Source organism: Labrus mixtus, chromosome 17 (assembly GCF_963584025.1).
Source record: "Labrus mixtus chromosome 17, fLabMix1.1, whole genome shotgun sequence".
NCBI lineage: Eukaryota > Metazoa > Chordata > Actinopteri > Labriformes > Labridae > Labrus > Labrus mixtus.
Genome location: NC_083628.1, coordinates 22479387 through 22501621, shown reverse-complemented (window position 1 = coordinate 22501621; position 22235 = coordinate 22479387). Strand labels below are relative to the sequence as shown.

Sequence of the window (22235 nt, the reverse complement as noted above, 5' to 3'; positions counted from 1 at the left end):
AGCTGGAAGTATGAGGTTAATGACTCATTAAAAGCTCTTTTCTTCTTCTCTGCAGTTACGTGACGTTGTGTCTAGCTGTCTCTGTCACATCCACTGATGAGCTAAAAACTTATTTTGTTTAGAGTTTTGTTCAAATGTAGTAAATTATCAGTTGATCAATCCTTTAGTCATTACATTACATTTCAAGGCACATGATTAGTAATCAAATATCTTTGACTTTTTCACTTGGTACAGCTTTAGAATGAAGAATTATTTCAGGTTAGTTATAATTCCTCTTAAAAATGTGAACTTGTGGCGCAGTAAAGCCTAGCGGTTATGTTGCGCCCACTGTACAAAGGCAATAGCCCTCGTCACAGCGGCCGTGGGTTCAAATCCAACCTCAGTCCTTTGCTGCACGTAATCGATCACTCTCTCCTCCCAACGTTTCCTGGCATCTTCCCCATCTAATTAAGGCAAAAAGGACCAACAATATCTTCATTAAAAAATGTGAACTAAAAATTTAAAAATCTATGAAATACTTTACATTTACAATCATGTAGTGTCTTTTATGGGGGGGGGGGGGTTGAGGCACTTGGGGCATGGTGACAGTGTTAATATTCAATTTAGCCTGACATCTTCAATAAAATATAGACTAGTAAAAAGTAGGGGTAAGTACTGACTTCCAAGATGACATGAATTCCATGTTAGTCAACAACAGATCAACATTCATTCATTTTCCTCTTCTCAGAAGTTTTGCCCTCAGATTGCACAACTCTGCATTTACAGTTCTTCATTACATGATATACATGTAACTGAGCTGGGATCAGACTGCTAGTTCACAAAATCTCAATATTCCCCCAAGTGTTTGCTGAGAGCTGCAGCGCTCGCTATGGCAACTACACAACAGGAGCTGAGCTTAGCTTACCAGCATGTGCAATAAAAATAATAAAACATGTCGGTCAAGTCTCAAAATACAATTAGACCTATACTGCCAGAGCCTCGCCATAAAAAACTGTCTTTTACAATGCAATACAGAAGATCACTAATTTGATCTATGGATGTATAGTTGCAAAGCTACATAACCTTCATACAGTCTGTGTCAATGCTATTAAGAATACATTCTCTTAATGGACGTTTACATTCAAAAGACACAGCACCAAATTCTCCAATGTCATCAAAACTTTAAATTATAACTTCACCTTATGTCTTATGTTGCAAAATGTAAGTATCTTATTTCAGTTTTTTCTCACTATATTCATGAGAAGTAAACCACTTTCTGCAGGGATCACATCTGAATGAGTTTAGATCCCCGACAGACAGGGGATTCTGAGATTAGAGTGGCAGCTGATAAAGCGATTTTTTTAGCTTGACAAACACTATTCTACATGGGCAATGACTTTATTTTGCACCAATACAACTATGACAATGTACTTGAACTATTTCACAAATGACTAAATTCAGTAATATCTAACATTATAAGAGAGTCAAGCCCTTGTGGTGCAGCTGTCTGGTCAGCTGTGAGGCTCTACATGTGCTTCACACAGTGCTGAATATTGTAAACTATAGATTAGATCACAAGCAGCTGAACAAACTACATCATCAAAATAAAAACACTTTAACTTGGATCAAAAAGACACTTAATGGAAGGAAATCACCATAAAAAAGCAACCATTGATTCTGTAGTCTGTACAGTAGCACTCAGATTCTCATTAAGAAAAGTGGTCTCCATGAGCCTTTTTGTCAACAACCTGATTAATGCAAGAAGATTACAGTGTCTTTTATCCAACACAAGAACCTAACACACACACACACACACACACACACACACACACACACACACACACACACACACACACACACACACACACACACACACACACACACACACACACACACACACACACACACACACACACACACACACACACACACACACACACACACACACACACACACACACACACACACACACACACACACACACACACACACACACACACACACACACACACACACACACACACACACACACACACACACACACACACACACACACACACATCAGGAGAGTCTATTTTCCTCCAAAAGCCAGGCACACTTGTGTATCCAGAGACACTTGTTTCGATTGTATGAGAAACAAACATAAGGCTTAGTGTGTCGCACTGACAGACCCACGTCGTGTTCTCTCTACGAGCCTTTCATACACAAATCAGCAGAGAGTCTGCATGCTGGCCAACACAGCAAACCTGCCATGCATTTAAAGCAGGCCACAAGGAACGAGAGCACAGCCTGTGGGATAAACAACTTCAACAAGCGAGGTTTAAAATGTAACTTTCTTTAGACAGAGTTAGAGTGCACTTTATGATTATGAAATTCTTTGTTTCCTGCAGCCTCCTTTTACACCCCAGGCTTTCAAGGGAATCAAGACAAGCAGAAAACTAAGCCAGAAGACGATAACATGTCTGGCATTTCTTATTTTAAATTGTATTCAGGGGTCAAAAGTAAATCCAAAGCAGGGATTTTTAAGATGCTTGCTCTTACTTCAGTATATGGATGCAGAGAAATAACACACTAATGTGTAAGGGGGAAAATTGATTCCTTAGATTATTTCTACATTTATCTATCAGCTAAAGTTACACACTGCTGAGTGCTGAATGTATTGATCGGGAATTTATTGAGTTTACCTTCCCGACCGAGAAAAATTATAAAACAGACATGCACAGACAAAGGTACACAGACAGACAGACATATTTGGGCAGTTTTAATTTTGGAATATTGTATTTTTTATGTCATGCAATTTTTACTGATTTTTTTAAAATTTGAATTCAATTTACATGTTGAAAATCTATCCTATCAGGTCACCCAGCTTTTTAAAATTCTGATATACAAACTAAGTCTTGGTGAAACTTTTGCTAAAGATATTTTGAATTAAATAGGAAAATCACAAGTGTTTATTATCAAATGAATGATGGTTTAATTTAATTTATCACAATATTAAGTCAACACGTTACTTTATAAAGCCTGTATTTTTATAACTATGACGTGTCCACATTTCTACTTTGAAAAATACATACGGTATACCGTCGTTATAAAAAGACGGGATGTTTGACCTGACTTTGACTTCACTACAGTTTTGAACACAGGACTTCTGAGTCCCCCTTCTGTAAAAACATTTCAAGTTGGCTGATACTTTGCGTCTGTCTCATACACAGTCAGGGATGGGTATTCACAATGACACTAACTATATGAAGAGTAAAAGCAGAAGACGAGCAGGCAGCAATAAACAGAACCAAACCAATTCTAATTGACTAACTTTCCTGGTGGACTTCTGAGCTTCGCTACGCTACGTATAAAGCAAAGGAATAACTCACCTGTTACTCTGCTCGTACTCCCTGTTTATTTCGGGGAGAACTAAAGACTTATCTGAGCAGCCAGATGGGAGGAATTAAGCTGCTCCAAAGCCCTTACAGGGGGCTTCACCGATTGTAAACAGACAATGATGATCAGAATACATTCAAGACAGGAGGCTAGCTAAGCTCCTCAGACAGACGGAGAGACAGCAGCACGGCTGTAATCACCTGACTGTCAGCCGAAGTAACACTGCATCCGGGATGGACAGCTAGGTTGTGGATGAAGGAGGAAGAGACACAGAAAGCAGAAAAGAAAAAGCAATGACAGAATGAGTGAGGGAAAGGTGACAAACAGATAAAAGAGGGAGGGAAATGTCTGCCAACCTCTTAACTCATCCCCAAAGCTGTCACTGAACCAGTCAACCAATCCAAAGGGGACACCACATGAATTTTCACAGGGTTACACCGTCTGAATTTCGATTACAGTGGACAGAAGTGTAGCTGGAGCTGACAGAGAGGCTACCAAAGCTACAGTGAGCAGTTCAGGACGGCCTGGTGACTCAGATACGACAGCTAATCTGCTTAGGAGGAACAGGAGCACTGAGGAGTCAGGAAACGTTGTCTTCAGGGAACGTGGGAGAAGAGGGACTGATTGAAGATGTGGTATTATTGAAAGAATATTGTTAAAATTGTGGGTGTATTGCTTAATCACTTCAAAGAAAGAAAATGAATCAATAACATCAGCAATCAATTCATATTTTTTGTAATTTAAATGCCATTCTCACATTCCAGTTTCTTATATGTAGGATTTTTCTTTTTTTAGATAGATGAAAATTCAATATCTTTGAGCTTTGGACCACTTGTTGACAAAACCACTTTGGAGATTATATTTTGGCTCTTGACTTTTTTTTGTAGGACATTTCTTAAAACTAAAGAATGTAATGACCTCTGATCAAAAAAATGAGCTATCCTGTTAGGTATAAAGGGTGCTTTATAATATTCTTTAATTATTTAATTAAGTTCTGGTCTAACCTGTTCTTTGATCAGAAATAAGATTTTCCTGCACCATTTTTTTCTTCCTGCTGATTTTCATACCAATACTTTTACTAATGAACTTGTTGGCTGCAGAGAATAAGTGCATCCCTATCAGTACATCCACACACCTGTATGGCATGATTTCTTGCAAAACTATTTTACTTTTGGGTTAATAGATTTGAGCATATTAGGAATATCTAGATGCTAAAATATGGTGTTATTGATTTAGATTTACATAGCTCTAATATATTGGCCGATTAAACAATGTAATTGGTACTTGTCCTGATAAACTGGGAACTCTACAACAGCCTCTTGTTCACAAAATGCTGTTACATGTTTTTCTCCAAACAGCCAGTTTTCTCCAGATATTATAGGCTGGTAAACACATATCAACACATTGTTTTCTTACTATTTGTGCAGACATTTAATAGTACAGTGTGGAGTGAACAAACAGTTTCCTACACAAACCCTGTGATTGTGAAAACACATTGTCTAGCTCTGACAGCCATGTGAGGAAACACGTTTCCAACACTAAAAAGTCTCTGTTTCATCACAGTCACAGGCAAACAGCGAGGGAAAGTTATACAGCAACATTTTAGTTTCCATAAAAATAAAGAAAGAATGGAGGCTGTGCTGCAAAACAAGCCCATGTGCTTTACAACAACGAGAAGCTTTAGCATTTTCAACTAGAGGAAAACTGAAGGAAGACTTGCTCAACAACATTAGAGTAACAACAACTGTGAACCAGTCAGTCAGGTTGGTGGGAACACAGAGCAGAAGAGATGCTTCTACATCTGCAATGTTAACAAATCAAAACAAAAACAATGTCGTGGCGAGGCAGCAACTTTGTGCCAACATTAATGAATCTCAGGCTTACCTTATATGATATAAAGATGCATGTATTCAGTCGGTTCAGCAGGCAGGATTTTCAGACGTCTGTAGAGATTTCAGTGGCAGACCTCAGAGCCTCACAGCACAGGGACCGGTTGCCTTGAAAACCGCAAAACTTAAAAGAGAGAAGACCCACCCCCTTGTTACCATGGACACCACAACACAACCAACCATTAACAGGTTCCTTTGAACACTAACAAACTGACGTCTTCATAACACAAACAAACAAAACACAAACAATATAAAATGTCGTATTTTAAATGTTTACATCGCTGGTCATCAGATTTAGGCTCATACTTGCAGTTTTAAAGTACGGTTTTCATTTTTTAAGACTTTAAATAGGTAATGACCCCAACTTGTCCATTAACCGCCATTCATTCAGAGGGAATGATTGCACCCCGGAAGGGGCGGGGCCGGCATCGTCTGGGCAAAGTACCCGGATGAGCTGCTCTCATGAAGGTTTGTGTCTGTCGTGAAATGATGAGACGCAGGGAAGCTAACAGTTAGTGCCAGAAGTATCGTTAACACTCCTCGCTGCAAACAAACGTCAAGTTACTATGTTAAAAACATATTTCAGCCAAGTACAGTTACACATGTTAATGCTGGAGGTATTTACCGAGTTAATTTCTCACGACTTAAGCCCGTGTTACTGATACTTGTAAGGCTAATTACCAGTCTTGACGAGTGTGGCTGAGACAAACTATGCGGATATCTTTAAGTCCTGAGTTTTGTATTTCAGGCATTTATTTTTCTTATAACTAACCTCCTACAAGTTTTGCCTTCTCAAAATGATTCTCTGACCCTTAAATTGAACTTTCATAACCTGAGTCAAACGAAATCAATCTCATTTATTGAGTCTATTAACGAGATGTGTTACCTGACAAGCTATATTCAGGACAAACTTTCAAATAGTGCCTTAGGAAATCTTGAAGTTAAAGACGGAGTGTTGATTGGATACGAGGCAGCTCAGGGGGCGGGATTTACTAGAGGATGCAGCTGAAGAATTGCAGTTCAAAAAACTGGCCACAGGAGGACACCAAATCCTCACTTTTCTATATAATTTTACAATGAAAGAGATGGGCATCATCTAAGGGTAGTAAGGATATGTTGTATACGCAGACATTCACAATGTTTTTTTCCCCATAATATTCCCAAAACACACTGTAACCAATCATTTTCAATGAGAAAATACCTTATGTTTATTTTTTTTTATCCTTCTTTAAAATAGAGAGTCCATCAAATAATCTAGAAAAGCGGTTGAAACAGACACACACAAAGATAGATGGTTGTTCAGCTAAAATCAATCACCCCTCCATTATCTAAGGACATTCCTGCAATAATGTATCACAGGCACAGTTTAATGGCCCCTGGACATGGCCCAAATCATGGTCTGCATGGCTCACAGATCACTGCCTGCAGGCTGGATTAGCTTGTTGCCAGAGGCCTGAATGATCACTGCTTTTAGTACAATAAAAAAATCATAGGTGCAACCAATCAGACAATATTTATCATCTGTGAAATTATGGAGCATGCCTGACTATTACAGTTCATAAGAGCCCAAAGTCATCTGATAAAAGATGAAAACCAAACTATATTAAATGAATAACACACTTGAAATTTTTACATTTGAAAAGCTTGAAACATATTTGCTTAATACATGAATTAAGCATTATTATTATCACTCACATAGATACAATCAGTATAAAAGTTGCTGAGTAATCAACTTTTAAGCAGTAATTGCTCCCCTGCTAGAAACTCTTTTACCTCCCATATAACCACAAATAAGATAAGGAGCCACAAACATGGACTGATGATTCAGTAATCCACCCACAAATGAAAGCTATTGTTTTCAACAGAATTGTATAGCATTTAGTTTCTTGTTTATTGCACTTGTAGCTATGTATTTTTATTTGTCCTTTCAATGGACTACAATTTCAAACTTGTAAATAACAGATTTTTGAACAAAAAAAGCCATCTTTAAAGTGCCTGAAAGAACAGGAGTGAAGTTTACAAAAGAAAAGAAATAGAAAAAAATGCACCATAATTTTAGAACCTACACGAGTGCAGGAATTGTCTCCCATTAAGACACATAAGAGAGCTGGTCATGGATGTCAAGTGATCATTCCTGGCCCTTAGCTGTAGTTCAAGTTTATCCCAAAAGGAATTAGATGGGGCTAAGGTCAAGGCGTGTTGAGGACTTCCAAAGTAAGCTGGGAAAAGCCTTTCTTCGTGGGCCTGGTTTGAGCACTGAATCACTGTCATGTTAAAACACAAAGAATTTTCTGAAAAACTTTTACCATAGGAAAACTGAGATATATTTTATTAATCTAGCATTACAACCATAACTAAGCTACCATATTCACACAGCATCACTCTGTGAGAGAAGCTTTAATGCTGTTTTCAAAGGATGATGTCATAAGCCATCCGTACTGGGCTGCAGTTCATAGAATTTTTAAAAAGTCAGACAAATTCTTGTCTTCTACTCTGTCACGATAAAATATGCACACTGAAATAATAAAATATTTTGATGGCATGGTAAGTATGCAATAAAAATGTTGTTTTAGTCTGAAATACTATCTACTGTCTTCTCAGTTGCTGATCATTCAGAATGTTGGAAATTATAAATACTATAGATTCCTTATGTTTACATAATGTGCAACCTGTTGGTATGATAGTCTAATAGAAACCATGTGAATAAAGCCAGGAAAAAAATCAAGACCAAAGTAAAACTGCAGGCCTGTCAACATACCTCCTCCTCCTCTTCAATGCCACGTTTTATTTATTCAAAATGAGAAAAGACAGCGTGTTAGTTTTTGTGCAGTTATCTTTATTGAAAAATTAAACACACTTTCTGTATAAAGAGCATGTCATTGTACAACACTGCTTGTTAAAATGTGCAGGAGGCAGGCAGAAAGACCGATGGACTGACTGACCGACTGACTGAACAAAGCAAAAGAGCCGAAGAGAATCGCAGGGTGGAGGAATGGACACCAACAAAATGAACTTGTGCAGCTAATAAAGCAGGAGGCACACTCAGTGAGACAAATTAAACATGATAAATAGAGTCAACAGGTGGCGCTGGGTGCTTTATGAGTCTGACCTTTGAGGAAAGCAGCAGTTAAGGGGTGGTCAGGGGGGGGAGACACCTCACTACAGCGCGAGCAACAAGTTAATGTCTGAGCTGTAGTGTGTCATGTTGGACACAAGGCCAGCACCTCTCCGTCTCGACGTCTGATAAATGAGCCTGTCAGCAGCTTCCATGGCATTCCTCCATCATCCCTCCCTCCTGGATGCACCTTTAATATCAGGTCAAAGAGAAGGCCGAGCCGCCATCGACGTGTCTACAAGTCTGGGTCATCATGGAGTTAGCTCATGGAGAATTCATAAGATAAGGAGGGATAGTGCTGCAGTTATATCATAGTTTATATATCTTTCAATAAATAAATGAAGGGTTTACATACAGTAAGAATGGCTGTTTCCTTTCATAGAGCTTTACTCAACCTTTTACACATTTGATTTGATGTGAGACATGTTTCACTTTATCAACATTTCACCTGAGCAACCTGCAGCAGGGAGGGGTTTAGTGTCTTGCTTAAGGGAACTTTGGCATCATTGGAGGCATATGAACAAACAATATCATCAAATAGGTAAGAACTCAGTTTCAGCTCAGTATGATAAATGCATCTCCAAAATCTCAACATTTCATGTCATGGAAATACTTAGTTTAAAGTTTTATAAACGTTATACGAAGCTCAGTGGTTTCTTGTGCTGTCCAAAATGTGCCCCTTGTTTTGATAAAGGGGACTTCTTCTTTAAATATACAGGTTTGAAATGAAACCATTATTCTCTTAACTTGAGACTTTATTAAGGTCAAGTTGTAACTCGGCTTCTTTTGTTTGGAGAAGTTTTAGAATTCAACCCATTTCTTTTCTATGTAGTCAACAAATCCCATCACAAGACCAAAAAAAAACAATGATAACTTAGCCAACAATATTTGTCTATTTGTCCAATGACTGGATGACTTACTACTGTATATTGATAGGCCGTGCACAGCCTATATGTTCTCGTGTGCACAGTTGCAGGAACATACCATGAAAAATAAATCAATAATCCGTGGCACAAAGAGAATAACTTTACTGTAGTTTATAGTGAGCCAACAACGTGTGTCACCTGTAGCTCCCTCAGGTTCGCCCAGTGGGCCACGGATTATCGATCTATTCTTATATTGATGTCAAAAACAATTAACTCGCATCATGAGCCATATTTATGTTCTTGATGTTCTTGGTTAACATGTATACTAAGTTTTATTTCGACTCATGTCCTCACAGTCTGCCTGCATTTGTAAATATTTACTAAAACACCAAAATTGTCCTGTATATGGAGATGCATATTTAAACAGATTTCTATCAACATTAGAAGTAAGATATTCCCCTCAGTGCATAAAGAAAATGTATCCTTCAGTTCATTGAACCGTAATAAGGAAATCTAAATGACATGAAATGTTAAGTAGGATGGTTTCAGGAGACCTATTAAAGATTTGTATCATTTCTATCAAAACACTGCATTTGATAGAAAATGATTAAATCATTATTTGTCTTCCTCTCCTCTTTCCTCATCTCCTCTCCCCTCACTCAGGAGACGTGTCATGTGTAATGGTTAGACTTTAACTCAAAAAACAAACGTTGTCGTCTGTGCTGCTGTGATTCCTTGCGCATTAGTTCTTCAACGGGGAGTAATTCCACCGAGAGGACGCGCTGCAGCTCTCATCTGCCTGAATGTCTGCTCTACTTCCCTCTGTCTTGTTACGGCCCCTGGTGACTCACACACAAACACACACACACACAAAAACTGAAGCATCCTGAATTCTAAGTCAAGCGTTTGCATTACATGTTATTTATATTGTTTGTATTGTGTCCTGAATATATTTATCTGCAGTGAAATCAATGGATTTATTCAAAGTCTCTGTCATCTTACACGCAGAAAATATTTGTTTAAATGCCAGAAAATCAAGTGTTTAATGCATGAGCTTTTTAAATAAAATAAAAATAAACTGGTGACTTATAACTGCAGAGCATGAACTGTTGATATTTAATGTTGTTTTTCAGGAGCAGGTTGTCCTTCTCAAAAACAAAAGTCAGACTGGCAGTGGATTTATTGCCTCTTCACTCACTTTTTTTTAGTGGTAATGTGTCCCAACCTTTATGTAATGACTGTCTTTTAGTCGTTGCCCTTTAGGCAGAAGAAATTGCTAATAAAAGAGGGCAGCGAAGCATTGTTTTCAGCCTTGTGTTAAATAACTCTAAGTCTAAACAGTGAATCAAATGTTTTTTTGTCTCTTCTGAACAAAGTGAACCATCACCAACTCCTCAGCTCTTAAAAGTTTTTAGCCTCTTTCAGCTTTTTTTTTGGTTTCAGCAATAGTCCAAGGTGTGTTAAAACAAGTTTAACCTAGCATCATTTGTCCAAATCTGACAGCTTGACATCTGTTTAATCGGCCAACACATTCAACACATCCACTGTAAATTAGTTTGTAATTTAACAAGAAACATGCAGCAGCAGCTTGTGTGGCAACATGCCTGTCAGTTCAACCTCTGACTGATGTCAGCAGAAACTCGGCTCTTCAGTCTCTCTCCTTTGTCCTCCTGTCTTCGTATCATTCATGAAGGCCCAGGACACAAGCAAGATTTCATTAATTGACGCTGCCTGCACCCTAATTTCCCCTAATCAAGTCTTTCCATTGACTTTTTATGCAATCAAGCTACTTTTAAAATCACTTGGTATTCTGTCTGTACACACGGTCAGCCTTAGTGCTCTTACCAACACCTTTTTCTGCAGAATCAGGCAGCATCTTTAGAAAGCATGAGCACATTGCATTGTACCTGTCCAGTATCTCAGATACATTAAATGTGCATCTAATTGTTTAAAGATATATATTTTTGGGACATTTTTGCCTTTATTGGATAGGACAGCCGAAGACAGACAGGAAATGTTGGGAGGAGAGAGTGGGGGACGACATGCAGCAAAGGGCAAAGGTTAGAACCCATGGCGGCTGCAAAGAGGACTATAGTCTCTGTACATAGGGCGTGCAACATAACTGCTAGGCTATCCGGCGCCCATGCAACTAATTTTTTTGCAAGGATGTGACAGCAGCTGAAAGGTGGGTTAATATCTAACTTGAGAATCAAGTCATGTCAGAATTGGTAACAAAGCATATTTAGAAATTAGATTCTTTAAAAAATGTATCTCAGGAGGAGATATATATTTGAGGGGCATAATCTGTGAACACATATTGAATACGAGTTTCTCACTAACATTGAATGTTTTCTTCCAGTCCAGCTTGACATTTGAAGATAGACTGCAGGGATATAAAAACAAAGCATGAATTTGGTGTTCTTTTCTCTGGCTTGTCATCCGAATGATTCAGGAGTGTTTGATAGCAATTTCTCACAGAGCAGCTCTGCTGGCATTCTTCACAAAGCCCAGACTACCAGACTGCTGTTTCACTTCCTCATGTCTCATACAGCTGCTCCCTCTATGACATTTGCATTTGTCTTTATTTGCTGTCTGTTTGTTTTGAGCTTATTTTCCTCCTTTCTTCCATTAACTTCAGACTGACAGACACCACTCATGTTAAACACATACATAGCACTCATCCACACAAGCCTGATCCAAGTCTGCAGAGTGACACATGGAGGATGTTTACTGCAGCTTCTCAACACGCTCGTCTCTTCCTGAAGAAGCAAATCATCTCCACAACAGTCATCACAGCTCATTTGTTACTTTAGTCACTCCATCATTCTCATTCCCTTCCTCTCTTCCTCTCTCTACCTGATTGCTTATCTCCTAATTGCTTTTCTATAAGCGGATGTAATGTGTGCGTGCATGCAAACATGCAGCATGTGTGGAGGAGCGCCTCTAAAATCTTTAGCAGTGTTGTCCTCTAAATGTCTCATTACTCCCCTCATGGGCGTAATTGCTGCACTAAGCACGGTTGCATTAAGACCCCCAGGGTGAATATGATTAAAAAACTATAAAATTGCTAAATAAAAGCATCAATTGTAATTCAGCAGGGGGAATCCTAGGAGAAGAGCTGAGTAGCCTGAGCTAAAATCATGAAGGACCTCCACACCTAGTGGGTAAAATCTGAATACTGATCTTTTCTTAGGGGATTTGAACACAGAGGAAATCAAAATTTTTAAAATTGCTCTGTCAAGTATTTTTTTTAGTATCTAATGTTTCTGTTTTCATACACGCATTAAACTCCTGAAAGTTTCCATACATTTTCGGGTGAGCTGCATTGGTGAATGTAAACCGCCAAAATGTTCACCCTGACTTTACCTTGGACTTTTTTCTGCCAGCCACCTTTTAAAATGTCTGTGTGACGTCAGCTGAAGTCAGGGTGAGTTGCAGTGTGAATGCAGTTATCCAGGTAAAATCACCAGTGCATTCTTTGTGCTCATAATCAAGCGGCTTTATACTCTTTTCTGCGCACTAGTTTGATTTCCTCCCCTCTTTTCTTTATGTTGTGAATACACCAATTACACGAAGCATCGATATAAAGGCACAAAGCTGCTATAGTGATAGACTTTGTTGTTTTGTCAGTCATCTTGGATTTCCAAAGCATCATCCCTTGCCTCCTGAGACCTCACCCCTCCAATTCAGAAAGATTTAAGGGGCTGTCCTGAACTTTACTAGATATTTTCAGGACTCCTTCAAAATATCTAGATCATTTCAGGAGCACTGCTCCGGATATTCTCGTGTCCTGGCTGTTCACATATGCACCTCACAGCGGGAGATTATCCCTTTCAGACGGGAGGGGGGGTGGGGGTCTCCCAAGGTAAGACATTACATTGAAAAAAAAAGATGTGGAAGTATCGGACGGAGCAACAGAGTCCGCTATACGATGCTATAATGAGAATATTTGTCTTTATATCGGTGCTATGTGTAGTTTGTTGGAATCACACTATCAACAAAAGAGCGGAGAGCAACACACTGACTAACAGAAAACGCAATAATAATAATAATTATTCATTTTATATAGCGCTTTTCTAAATACTCAAAGACAATTTGACAAAAACAACTTACACAATGCAGCTGTTTAAGTACGTGCACAGAGGTCTTAGAGGTTTCATACACTCGATGCAACGTGCAGTAGTCACATTATAGAAACCTCACTCCCCCTCCCATTGGCTCGAGGTGAATCCTCCTGATTATATCCTGCTGCTTTCTCAGCTCACTCGGACTTTCTGCAGAAAAAATACAAAGGTTGCTAGCAGGAGAAACTTCACGTGAAGTCAGAGTGAGAAATTCGGCTGTTTGTGTTCACACATACAGCTCCAGCAGTTATCAGTAGTTTTCTGCAAGTGTGAAACTGCTATGGAACAGTTTTCATATCCCCCCAGCCTGCATTGGAATCAATTTGTGCAGCCTGTTGTTCAGTTACTGCTGCATTTCATCTCCTTGATATCATCCAGTGTTTCCTATTCATTTCCCAGAGTGTACAGAGGTCCGTACACTGCTTATGAAACATGTCCTACTCCAGCTGTTCATATTTATCTGGTTAATTATGGATTGGCTTTTTATGTGGAGCAAATGTAAAGTCAACAAGTTTTGATAACAGAACGGTTTTTAAATATTGAATGCAATAATGTCACACAGAGGAGCCTCAGTGCTTAAATTAAGAACTGCAACTCGTCTTTCTTCTGTGAAATGTTTGCAGCATGGCAAGCGGTTGGGTGGCTCATTGCATGATGGTAAAAGGCTTTAAAAGTATGTCAATGAGAAACACTTTATTTTAAGGTTGGCTGTGTTAGAACAATATAGTGCAAACTTGAGAACAAGAGGGGACAGTTGAGACTTCAGAGAGTAACTATCTTTCCCACTCCTTACCAAACAGTGAAGCAGAAAAGATTTGCTTTTTTTGCGGATTTAAATAGAAGATTTCTTTTTTGAGGTGTCTTTATCTTTGTATGACAGACGCATGTTGTTTCCTTATAAAACAGCATTTTCAAATGTCGCTGACTAAAGCCTTAAACAGAAAAGATACACATGTGAAAAGGAAACAGGAATAGTCGCATTTATGTCCACATGATGATTTCTATCATTGACAATAAAAATCTGACAAATCTGAGAAATAAAAGCATGTAAAATATTTTTATGTCAGCCCAAAGTGGCTCAATCCATTTCCTTTTGTGAAAAAGTGATAAAACGTAGACAGGCCAGTAGCATTAATGTCAAATTTGTAGAATCCTGTATTGTCAGGATAGCCTCACTAATCATCTCTGTAATATATAACTATATGTTGATGATGCAATAAGTTTAGGGGGTTTATAATTCATATAGGATCTTTATGTGTACAGTATATATATATGCATCTGTATCTACATTTGTTCATTTGTACATATACAAAGTGGAGCATGAATCAGTCTTAGATGAGCAGTTGTCTCTCACATTGAAGCAAAATATAAATCAATCAAAGTGACCATGGGGGGGCGGGAGTGCTACGATAAGTCTCGGTGGGTTTCAATGGTTGTAAGTCCACGATGTATAACACTGAAAGGATGAACGAAAGGTTCACAACTTTCCATTTAGTGCATAAAGTCTCACAGTGGGGAGGTAACATGTTGAGGAGAATCCTTGACGAAGTCCACAGCAGAAGTAGTACTTTGTAAATCAGAGGAATCACATATCCAGATACGAGGAAGGATTTATGAGAAAGAAGAAGGGCTCAGAGATCAGTTAGTGGTTTGTTTCAGTCTTCAACAGTTGTGCCATTCAAATCAATAAAAGCTTAAATTCTCTTTCACTCCTGTGGCTCTCCGACTCTTCCTTGTCATCGTCCTCTCTCCTCCTCTCCTCAGCTATAGAGCCACATTGAACTCGGTCACCAGGAAGTCCACGTGGTCCTTCTCTTTGGTTTTGAAGGCCTCAGCGATGATGCGTGCGGCGTCCCTGTGCTCACGGCCCCTCATGGAATTACCATTAACCTCCAGGATCACTTGACCCACTTTGAGCTGTCCGCAGTTATGAGCTGAGCCCCCCCTCTGAGAGAGAGAGAGAGAGAGAGAAAGAGAGAGAGAGAGAGATCAGGGGATGGACAAAATAAGAAGGAACTACGGTTGTCACAATATCAGTAATTAAAATGTTGACAGGATACGAGTGAAAATCAAATGATACTGTTACCTGTTTTGATATCACCTTGGCACATAATCTTGGGTAATTTCTTGTTTTTAATTAGAAAAAAAAGGAAGCAAACATCTTCACACTGTCTCAATTGCATAAATCCATTGGCAACATTTCAGTTCTGAAACATTACAGACGACAAGTGCTCTTTCTCTTTCTTTTACGACAGCTTTGGGTAAAAAACATGATGTGCGATTGTGGCCTGCCTATGTTCTACTGTTTGTTCAGCAGTGATATGTGTTTTTTACTTGTTCCTCTTACAGTTTGGCATCCTAAATCAATCTCCCAGAGGGCAGAAGCTGACACTCGTCATGTAGGAAATGAAATGACTTAACTTAACAGAGAAGTCAGGAATTTCCACAAAGCTGTGAGTGTTGTAGGAAAAAAACAGGGAGTTTGTATTAATCCTATCTTAGATTAAATGCAATCATCATTTCAAACATTTCTTAGGTAAATATCTTGAAGTTTAAAAAAAAAAAACTAACTGCAGTGCAGATTCAAGGCTGAGCCCCCCCACAAAAAATCAATTTGCTGAGGCAGCCCACAGGCCCTACAGAGAGTTTTAGACTGAGATCCCTGGTTTTGTTCTATCACACCAAAGTTAACAGGCTTTATAAATACCCTAGCTTAATTTGAAACATCCTCCTATAAGTAGGTCAGGTACTGTAAAAGCATACAGAAATAGAAACAGAGGGAACAGAAAAAACATTCACAGACATCAAAATACACACACACACACACACACACACACACACACACACACACACACACACACACACACACACACAGTCTGGTCCTGAGAGCACACAATGAAGACTCTGCAGTCAGTACTGTATGCAGTATCCAGCAGATGTCGTCCTTGAGCACCAGCATGAAACCAAAACAACTCGCGCTGCATTGTTGTGTTAGCATGCTAATGCTAGCGATCTTTATTATGCTCGTATCTTCACACTGCATGTAAATTTACCTGAAATGAGCGTGATCTAGAAACACAGTTAAGCAGTGAGTACAGTATGTTATTCTTCTTTTCTCTAGTCCCTCAATTAAACAACTTTTATACACGAGGGGAGGAGTCAGCCGGCCGTCCTGACGATGTAAACAAAGTGAAGATAGGACTCTGAAAACTCTGAAAACATCACAGACAGTGGGACTCGGGTGTTACACCCATTGTAGACAGTCATGACTCACAGAGTTATTTTCAGAGGATATACTTGATTTATATTATATTTAAGTGTGAAAAATCATATAGAAAGCCTTTAAATTGATGTCGATATCTTCAGACAGATATTCACTAGACAAAAACTCACAAAACACACAAGAGGTCTCAGCTGGTTGGCAGTGAAATCAGAAGCAGCAGATTGCTACCCAACAAAGTGCCCCAAGTGTCAGTGTAACTTTAAAACACAATCAGTTCAAGTATCTCCGGCCACAGGCTGAACTCCTGCACAGAGGCACTTAGCCCCCGTGTGAAGAAAGGATCCGAGGCGTCTCTGCTCCGGATGATCGCTCCAAAAAATACATCATCTGAACACTTGATGCCAACCTGACTCATAAGTCATGTTTGTTAACCTTACCGGCTTCTCCTCTACAACCATGAATCCGAAAGGCAAATAAAAGTCATGACAGCTGTTCCTCCCCCCTCACTATTTCTGAGTGGAATTTGTCAGCAGGCTTTCTGTACATCAAGACAGTTCAAGCATGAAGCTGTGTGCTCTTTGTCTTAAGACAATGAAATGTGCTGTGCATGATGTCTAAGATAATAGTTTCTCCACACACAAAAACTGCTCTGCTGACCTCTGGTATCATGTCATTGCAGCTCGAGCAGCTTGATGCAGCGGCTCTCAAATTAAAAACATTTCAGTTTCAGACAGAGTGGACTGACAGCGACTGCTAGTTGAGGATCTCCCTTGATTTGTTTTGCTGCTGTTGGATCAACCACCTTCTCCTCTTCCTGCTTAGTAAACCTGACAATCACAATGCAATCAAATATTTCTAATATAGCAAGACTGAGGATGGTTTCAGTTTTGCACAGTTGACCCTCCGCCTGAACTGTAAAGATTTATCATTCTTTTCACTAAACTACCAGTGTTAACTCTACCAGTGTTTGACAACTACCTACAAGAACTACTGAGGCTTGTGGTGTACAGCTGTACCTTTAATAAAGGACGGTTGATTGATTGATTAAGCTTTTTTTTAACCAACCCATCTGCAGGAACAAAAGCACAATGTTCCATATCCTTATCTTATCACCGTTCCACTTTCTCTCTTCCCTGACTCTCAGTGACCTCAGCAACTCTGATGACTCAAACACCAGAAGTATCTTCCACACCAGGACTGCATCATCACCTCTCTTATTTACTCAGCCAACAACAATTACCCCGAGCTAGTGCAGGAGCTGGGTTGTCATGATGGGAAGATGGCGGTGATAACGGCCTGTCGCTTCAGGAGGGGGTGATGGGAGCTGATAACGAGAGGCAGCAGCGTACTCATCTGTACTTCATCCTCCGCGGCCAACGATTGAGGCGACCTGAGGTGAGTGCCCTCACGCTTCATGACTCCACTGTGCTTACCTCTGATGCTGCACAGAGTGTTGTAAAGGGGCCTAGCTTTGATGTGATGCCATCATGTCTTTCAGATAGAACCAATACACTTTGGAAAGCCAGAAAATCGACATGTTTATTCTTGCTTTTAGGCCTAAAGAAAAAAACATCATTCAAATGTGTTGACCTGAACCGAGGAAGTACAAGCCTCAAGAGTTTGTGTGCTTTGCTCCAGGCCCGAGTAACATTGAGTTTGCTTTATTGACGCTTGACGGAACAAAGTTTTCACAGCTTACTTTCGCCTCAAAACTGAGTTAAGTGGAAAATCTCCTCCCAGTGACCCTCAGGGTCCCCCATGTTATTAATGATTCTGAACAAGTGTGAAGCTACACGGTGTTATTGTTCAGGGATGCAGCAGTGGTGTCATGTTCCTCATGGCTTTGTATCGCCCGTGATTGATCGGGTTTAGTCCTCAGCATACAAAAACGTTATATTAAAACTATGCAAATCCAAAAATGTTAAATGATATTTCAAGGCTGAGAAATTATTGTAACCTGATTAAAAATTTTGTCTACTTGGCTGAATGGTTTTTATTCACTTAAACTGTTTAAATGAGCTCGTAAAATGGACTGAAACCTTGTTTCAGGCAGCATCATTGGACCTCCTCGTGTCTCTGTCCTTATAAACCAAATCCCCCAGGGAGAGAGAGGGCCATTTCCTCAGTTATATCCTGTGGCAATCAGCTGCATTTCTATCTTTATTAGTGTCTCAGTCTGCACAAATGAGAGGTTGAAATATTTCAGTCACTTCCTTGCTCTTGCTAAAAGTATGGAAGCTGCATGAGTGCAAACAAAGCTTCAGGGATTATTCATTTTAATAACTGAGATACATCCATCAGCTTCTTCTTGAGAAACTTGAGCGGTTGGATGTTACAGTTATTTTTTGGCCCGTTCCACATGATAGAAAAAAATCCACTCAAGTAATACCAGTGATACTCTCACCCAGTCTTTTCCATCTTATCTTAATCCTCTCCCTGTAGGAGCTCCTGCTTTGTTGTCTCTGAGTGAAACAGCAAAAGGTATCACGTACAATAGTGCAGAGAAAAAGCAGCTCTGATATAACATTGGGCAAGCTGTGTCCTCACTTCAGAGGACAAGAACAGAAACACAAGTTGAAACGGATGAGAACCTAATATCCATACTCCTAGGGTGTGGACTTCATGCACTGATGGGAAAACAGCAGTTTGGAAAAAAACCCACTTTTTTTTATTCTCCCTATGTAACCTTTCCCACATTGATGTCCCCATCATTGACACAGCCGCCAAACACCAGAATACTGCTTCCACCCACAACACCAGACCTCCTCCTCCTCTCTCTCTCATCATTACAATTCTTTATCATTCCTCCTCTCCTTATCAACATCTCTCTCATTCTTTGCATCCTTCACTCACGCTCACCGTCCTTTCTTCCAGTGCACCCTTTGATTTTGAATGTGCTGATTTTCCGATCCTTTTATCCCTCCCCTCGCAATCACGGACCCTTTTTTTATTTCAATCACTACCTCTGTGGAGTGGGAGGCTGAGACCGCTTTGAAAAGGTGTTGACTGTAGTCTGGAGCTGCTGGCCGCTCTGATCTCTAAATTATAAAACCCTGGTGTCTGTGGTTAGGAAATGATTCGAGCCACAGATAGTCCTGAGCTAATATCAGGCTTTGTTGACTTGCAAATTGCCCTAATAGACAGATAAATGCACACCCAGTCAGAGCTGTAGCTTTCTTCAGACCTGACTAAGTTCTACTTTCTAACTAGGCTGTCAATATTTGGATTTCACTTTGCAGAGATAGGAGAGTTTCATTTGTTTGTCAACTTAGACACACTGCAGATGTAAAATAGATTGAAACAAGATGAAATAAGATTTGTTTAGTCAATTTTTCCAAATAAGTTGTGCAACTATTTTCAGTCTCATCATTAAACCAAACACTCTTAAATCTCAACGGTCTTATCCTTAGCATAATGTTCCTCATTACATAATGCTACATTATGTAATCTCCCATGGGTGCTGATTCTGCCTTTTATTACAACACATCGACATCATAGCTACTGTTCATAAACATTATTGCAGTGAATCGCCGACATCTCCAGGCAGACGAGCCTTTGTGAAAAGGCCTGCAGTGTGAGAGACCCCGACAAGGACAAAATTAGCAGCAACATTAGGAGCAATCTTAGAGAAAGTTCAGCTGCAGTGTGATTCCATATGAAGCCTTACGGGACATGAAATCCCACCTGGAAGTTTGGCCCATGGAGCATCATTAAAGGCACAAAACACAGCCAGTATCAACAGGAGAATAGAATAGGGGGTTCTATTTTAGCGTTACTCTTTCTCTGGCTTACTTGTATTGTGACGATCCGTGGCAGGGGCTGGCGAGTGTTGGCTCCACCTTCAATGGCAATCCCCAGGGTGCTGGCACTCTTTGCAACCCTAACTAGTGTAGAAGTGGGCTCCAACAGGCCCGGCTGCAGAACAAGAGCAAGAGGAACACAAGTAAATATATAAGAAAATTTTTTGCATATTTATGACCCTGAGTATATTCTGACATTGCTCAACCTCTCTTTGTCTGCTGCCCCTTTGTGCCACGATGAATACATATGCAGTGTTTTACATATATTTACTGCCTGTGTTTACCTGTAGAGCTTTGCTTTCTCTGAGCACACATGCCCAACAGCACTCCCTATGGATATAAACATTCATAAAGGCCATGACTGTATAGTAACCAGTATTCACTCCTTGTTACATGAAACATCCAGTTCACAGCTTCACAAGTTAGAGGACAAAAGAAATACAAGCTTCTGAATTCACTCCTGACATGTTCTGTCATTTAGTCACCTTTATGCTAAGCTTCTGTTTCACGGGCTTCTATAATGCAAAGGGAGTTCAGTTCTCCAAAGCCTTTTTAAAAAAATCTTTATGTTTAACATGTTCAAGGTTTTCATGTCCACATTGAAAGATACTGTATATATAATTGCTGCACGATCGGTAAAGAGACACACAAGATAAAACTACAGCATCCTCTCTTCCATTCTAGTTGGGGTCCTTCATTGTTTGCATGTTGCAGCCCCCCTTTCTCTGTGCACCATGTTTTCTGTTGATAACAGAAACAAGGAATATCCGCCCTGAAATACATTTAATAAATTAAACTGTTGTACTAGATGGTCAAATTTGAAGGCTGCAATAATTAGTTTCTTTGGCCATTACGACACGCTAGCAAACATCCAGCAAACACGGGAACATTAGAAGTGAATTTGAGATGTTTTTCCTGTTCATGTACTCCATTTGGCTTTACTTTGGTCTGCACATATTACTTTCTAAAATATCTGACCCTTACGATGCTAATTGTCAAATTTGAGTGTTGTTAGATGCTTGTCGGCAGTGTAGAGTGGGTTTAGCAAAGCAGAACAGCTTCTAATTCTTGGCTATTGTGTTTATTCTTCAAATCTTTTAATTTGAATGAACCTTATTACATTTCAGGCCCAATACTGTACTTGTCTCATCTAGAAGCTGTTAATAAGAGAAGATTCAATAAGCCTTATGTGAGCAGTTTTTGTATGACATCTGATAAGAATAAGTTATTCCAAATTTCACAAGAAGCATCGTTCATATGTCTACTTGGACAGAAAAGTCTGGAAACATGTTTAAACTTTTCAGTAAAGGCTTACAGATGAAACCTCCACACTTACAGTAATCTCAGGTTACAGAGGCTATTTCTCAATTTAATTCTGTTAAAAATGAACTAGCTGGTTAGCTCCTCATCATGTCAGCCTTCTCTTAAACATGTTATGTGGCTTGCAGTGTTATCTTCATTGACTCTGAGCCACTTTCGCATACTCGCTCACAGCTGCATAAGCAGTGAACCTGCTGTGTGTTTGACTGACATGAGGACGAGTGGACTATAACAAGGCTCAAACAAATGTCTTCTTTACGTTTATTCTGGGCTGTTTTATGAGCACATACGTTTTCTCTTATCACCACACTCCTGTTTGACACCCTGGAACAAACAGAATGTAAATCACTGACGCCTAAGCAATAAAATGATGCTTTTAATGATACAAAGTCAGTTTAGCCTTTCCATTTTCTTCCCAATAATTCAAATCTTAAACAGACTGTGAATCAAACAGCCCTACCATCATAAACATTTAGCCCGCTCAAATCCTTACGTGTTATTCCTGCCATCAATCAAAGCAAACCACAGAGCGGCTTCAGAG

The 22235-nt window shown here is 39.5% G+C and overlaps 1 protein-coding gene across 5 annotated transcripts in view; it reads right to left on the bottom strand.

Annotated features, from left to right (window-relative positions):
• Positions 1 to 14317: 14317 nt before the first annotated feature.
• The window catches only part of whrna (whirlin a), a 130660-nt gene continuing 122742 nt past the window's right edge, over positions 14318 to 22235 (bottom strand). For all 5 annotated transcript variants that reach the window (XM_061061636.1, XM_061061637.1, XM_061061639.1 and 2 more), the window contains 2 exons: positions 20367 to 20489; positions 14318 to 15298 (listed from right to left, as the gene is read on the bottom strand). In XM_061061636.1, coding sequence (XP_060917619.1) covers positions 15116 to 15298; positions 20367 to 20489 — 306 coding nt within the window. In that variant the 3' untranslated portion in view covers positions 14318 to 15115. The remainder of the gene's footprint in view (positions 15299 to 20366; positions 20490 to 22235) is intronic.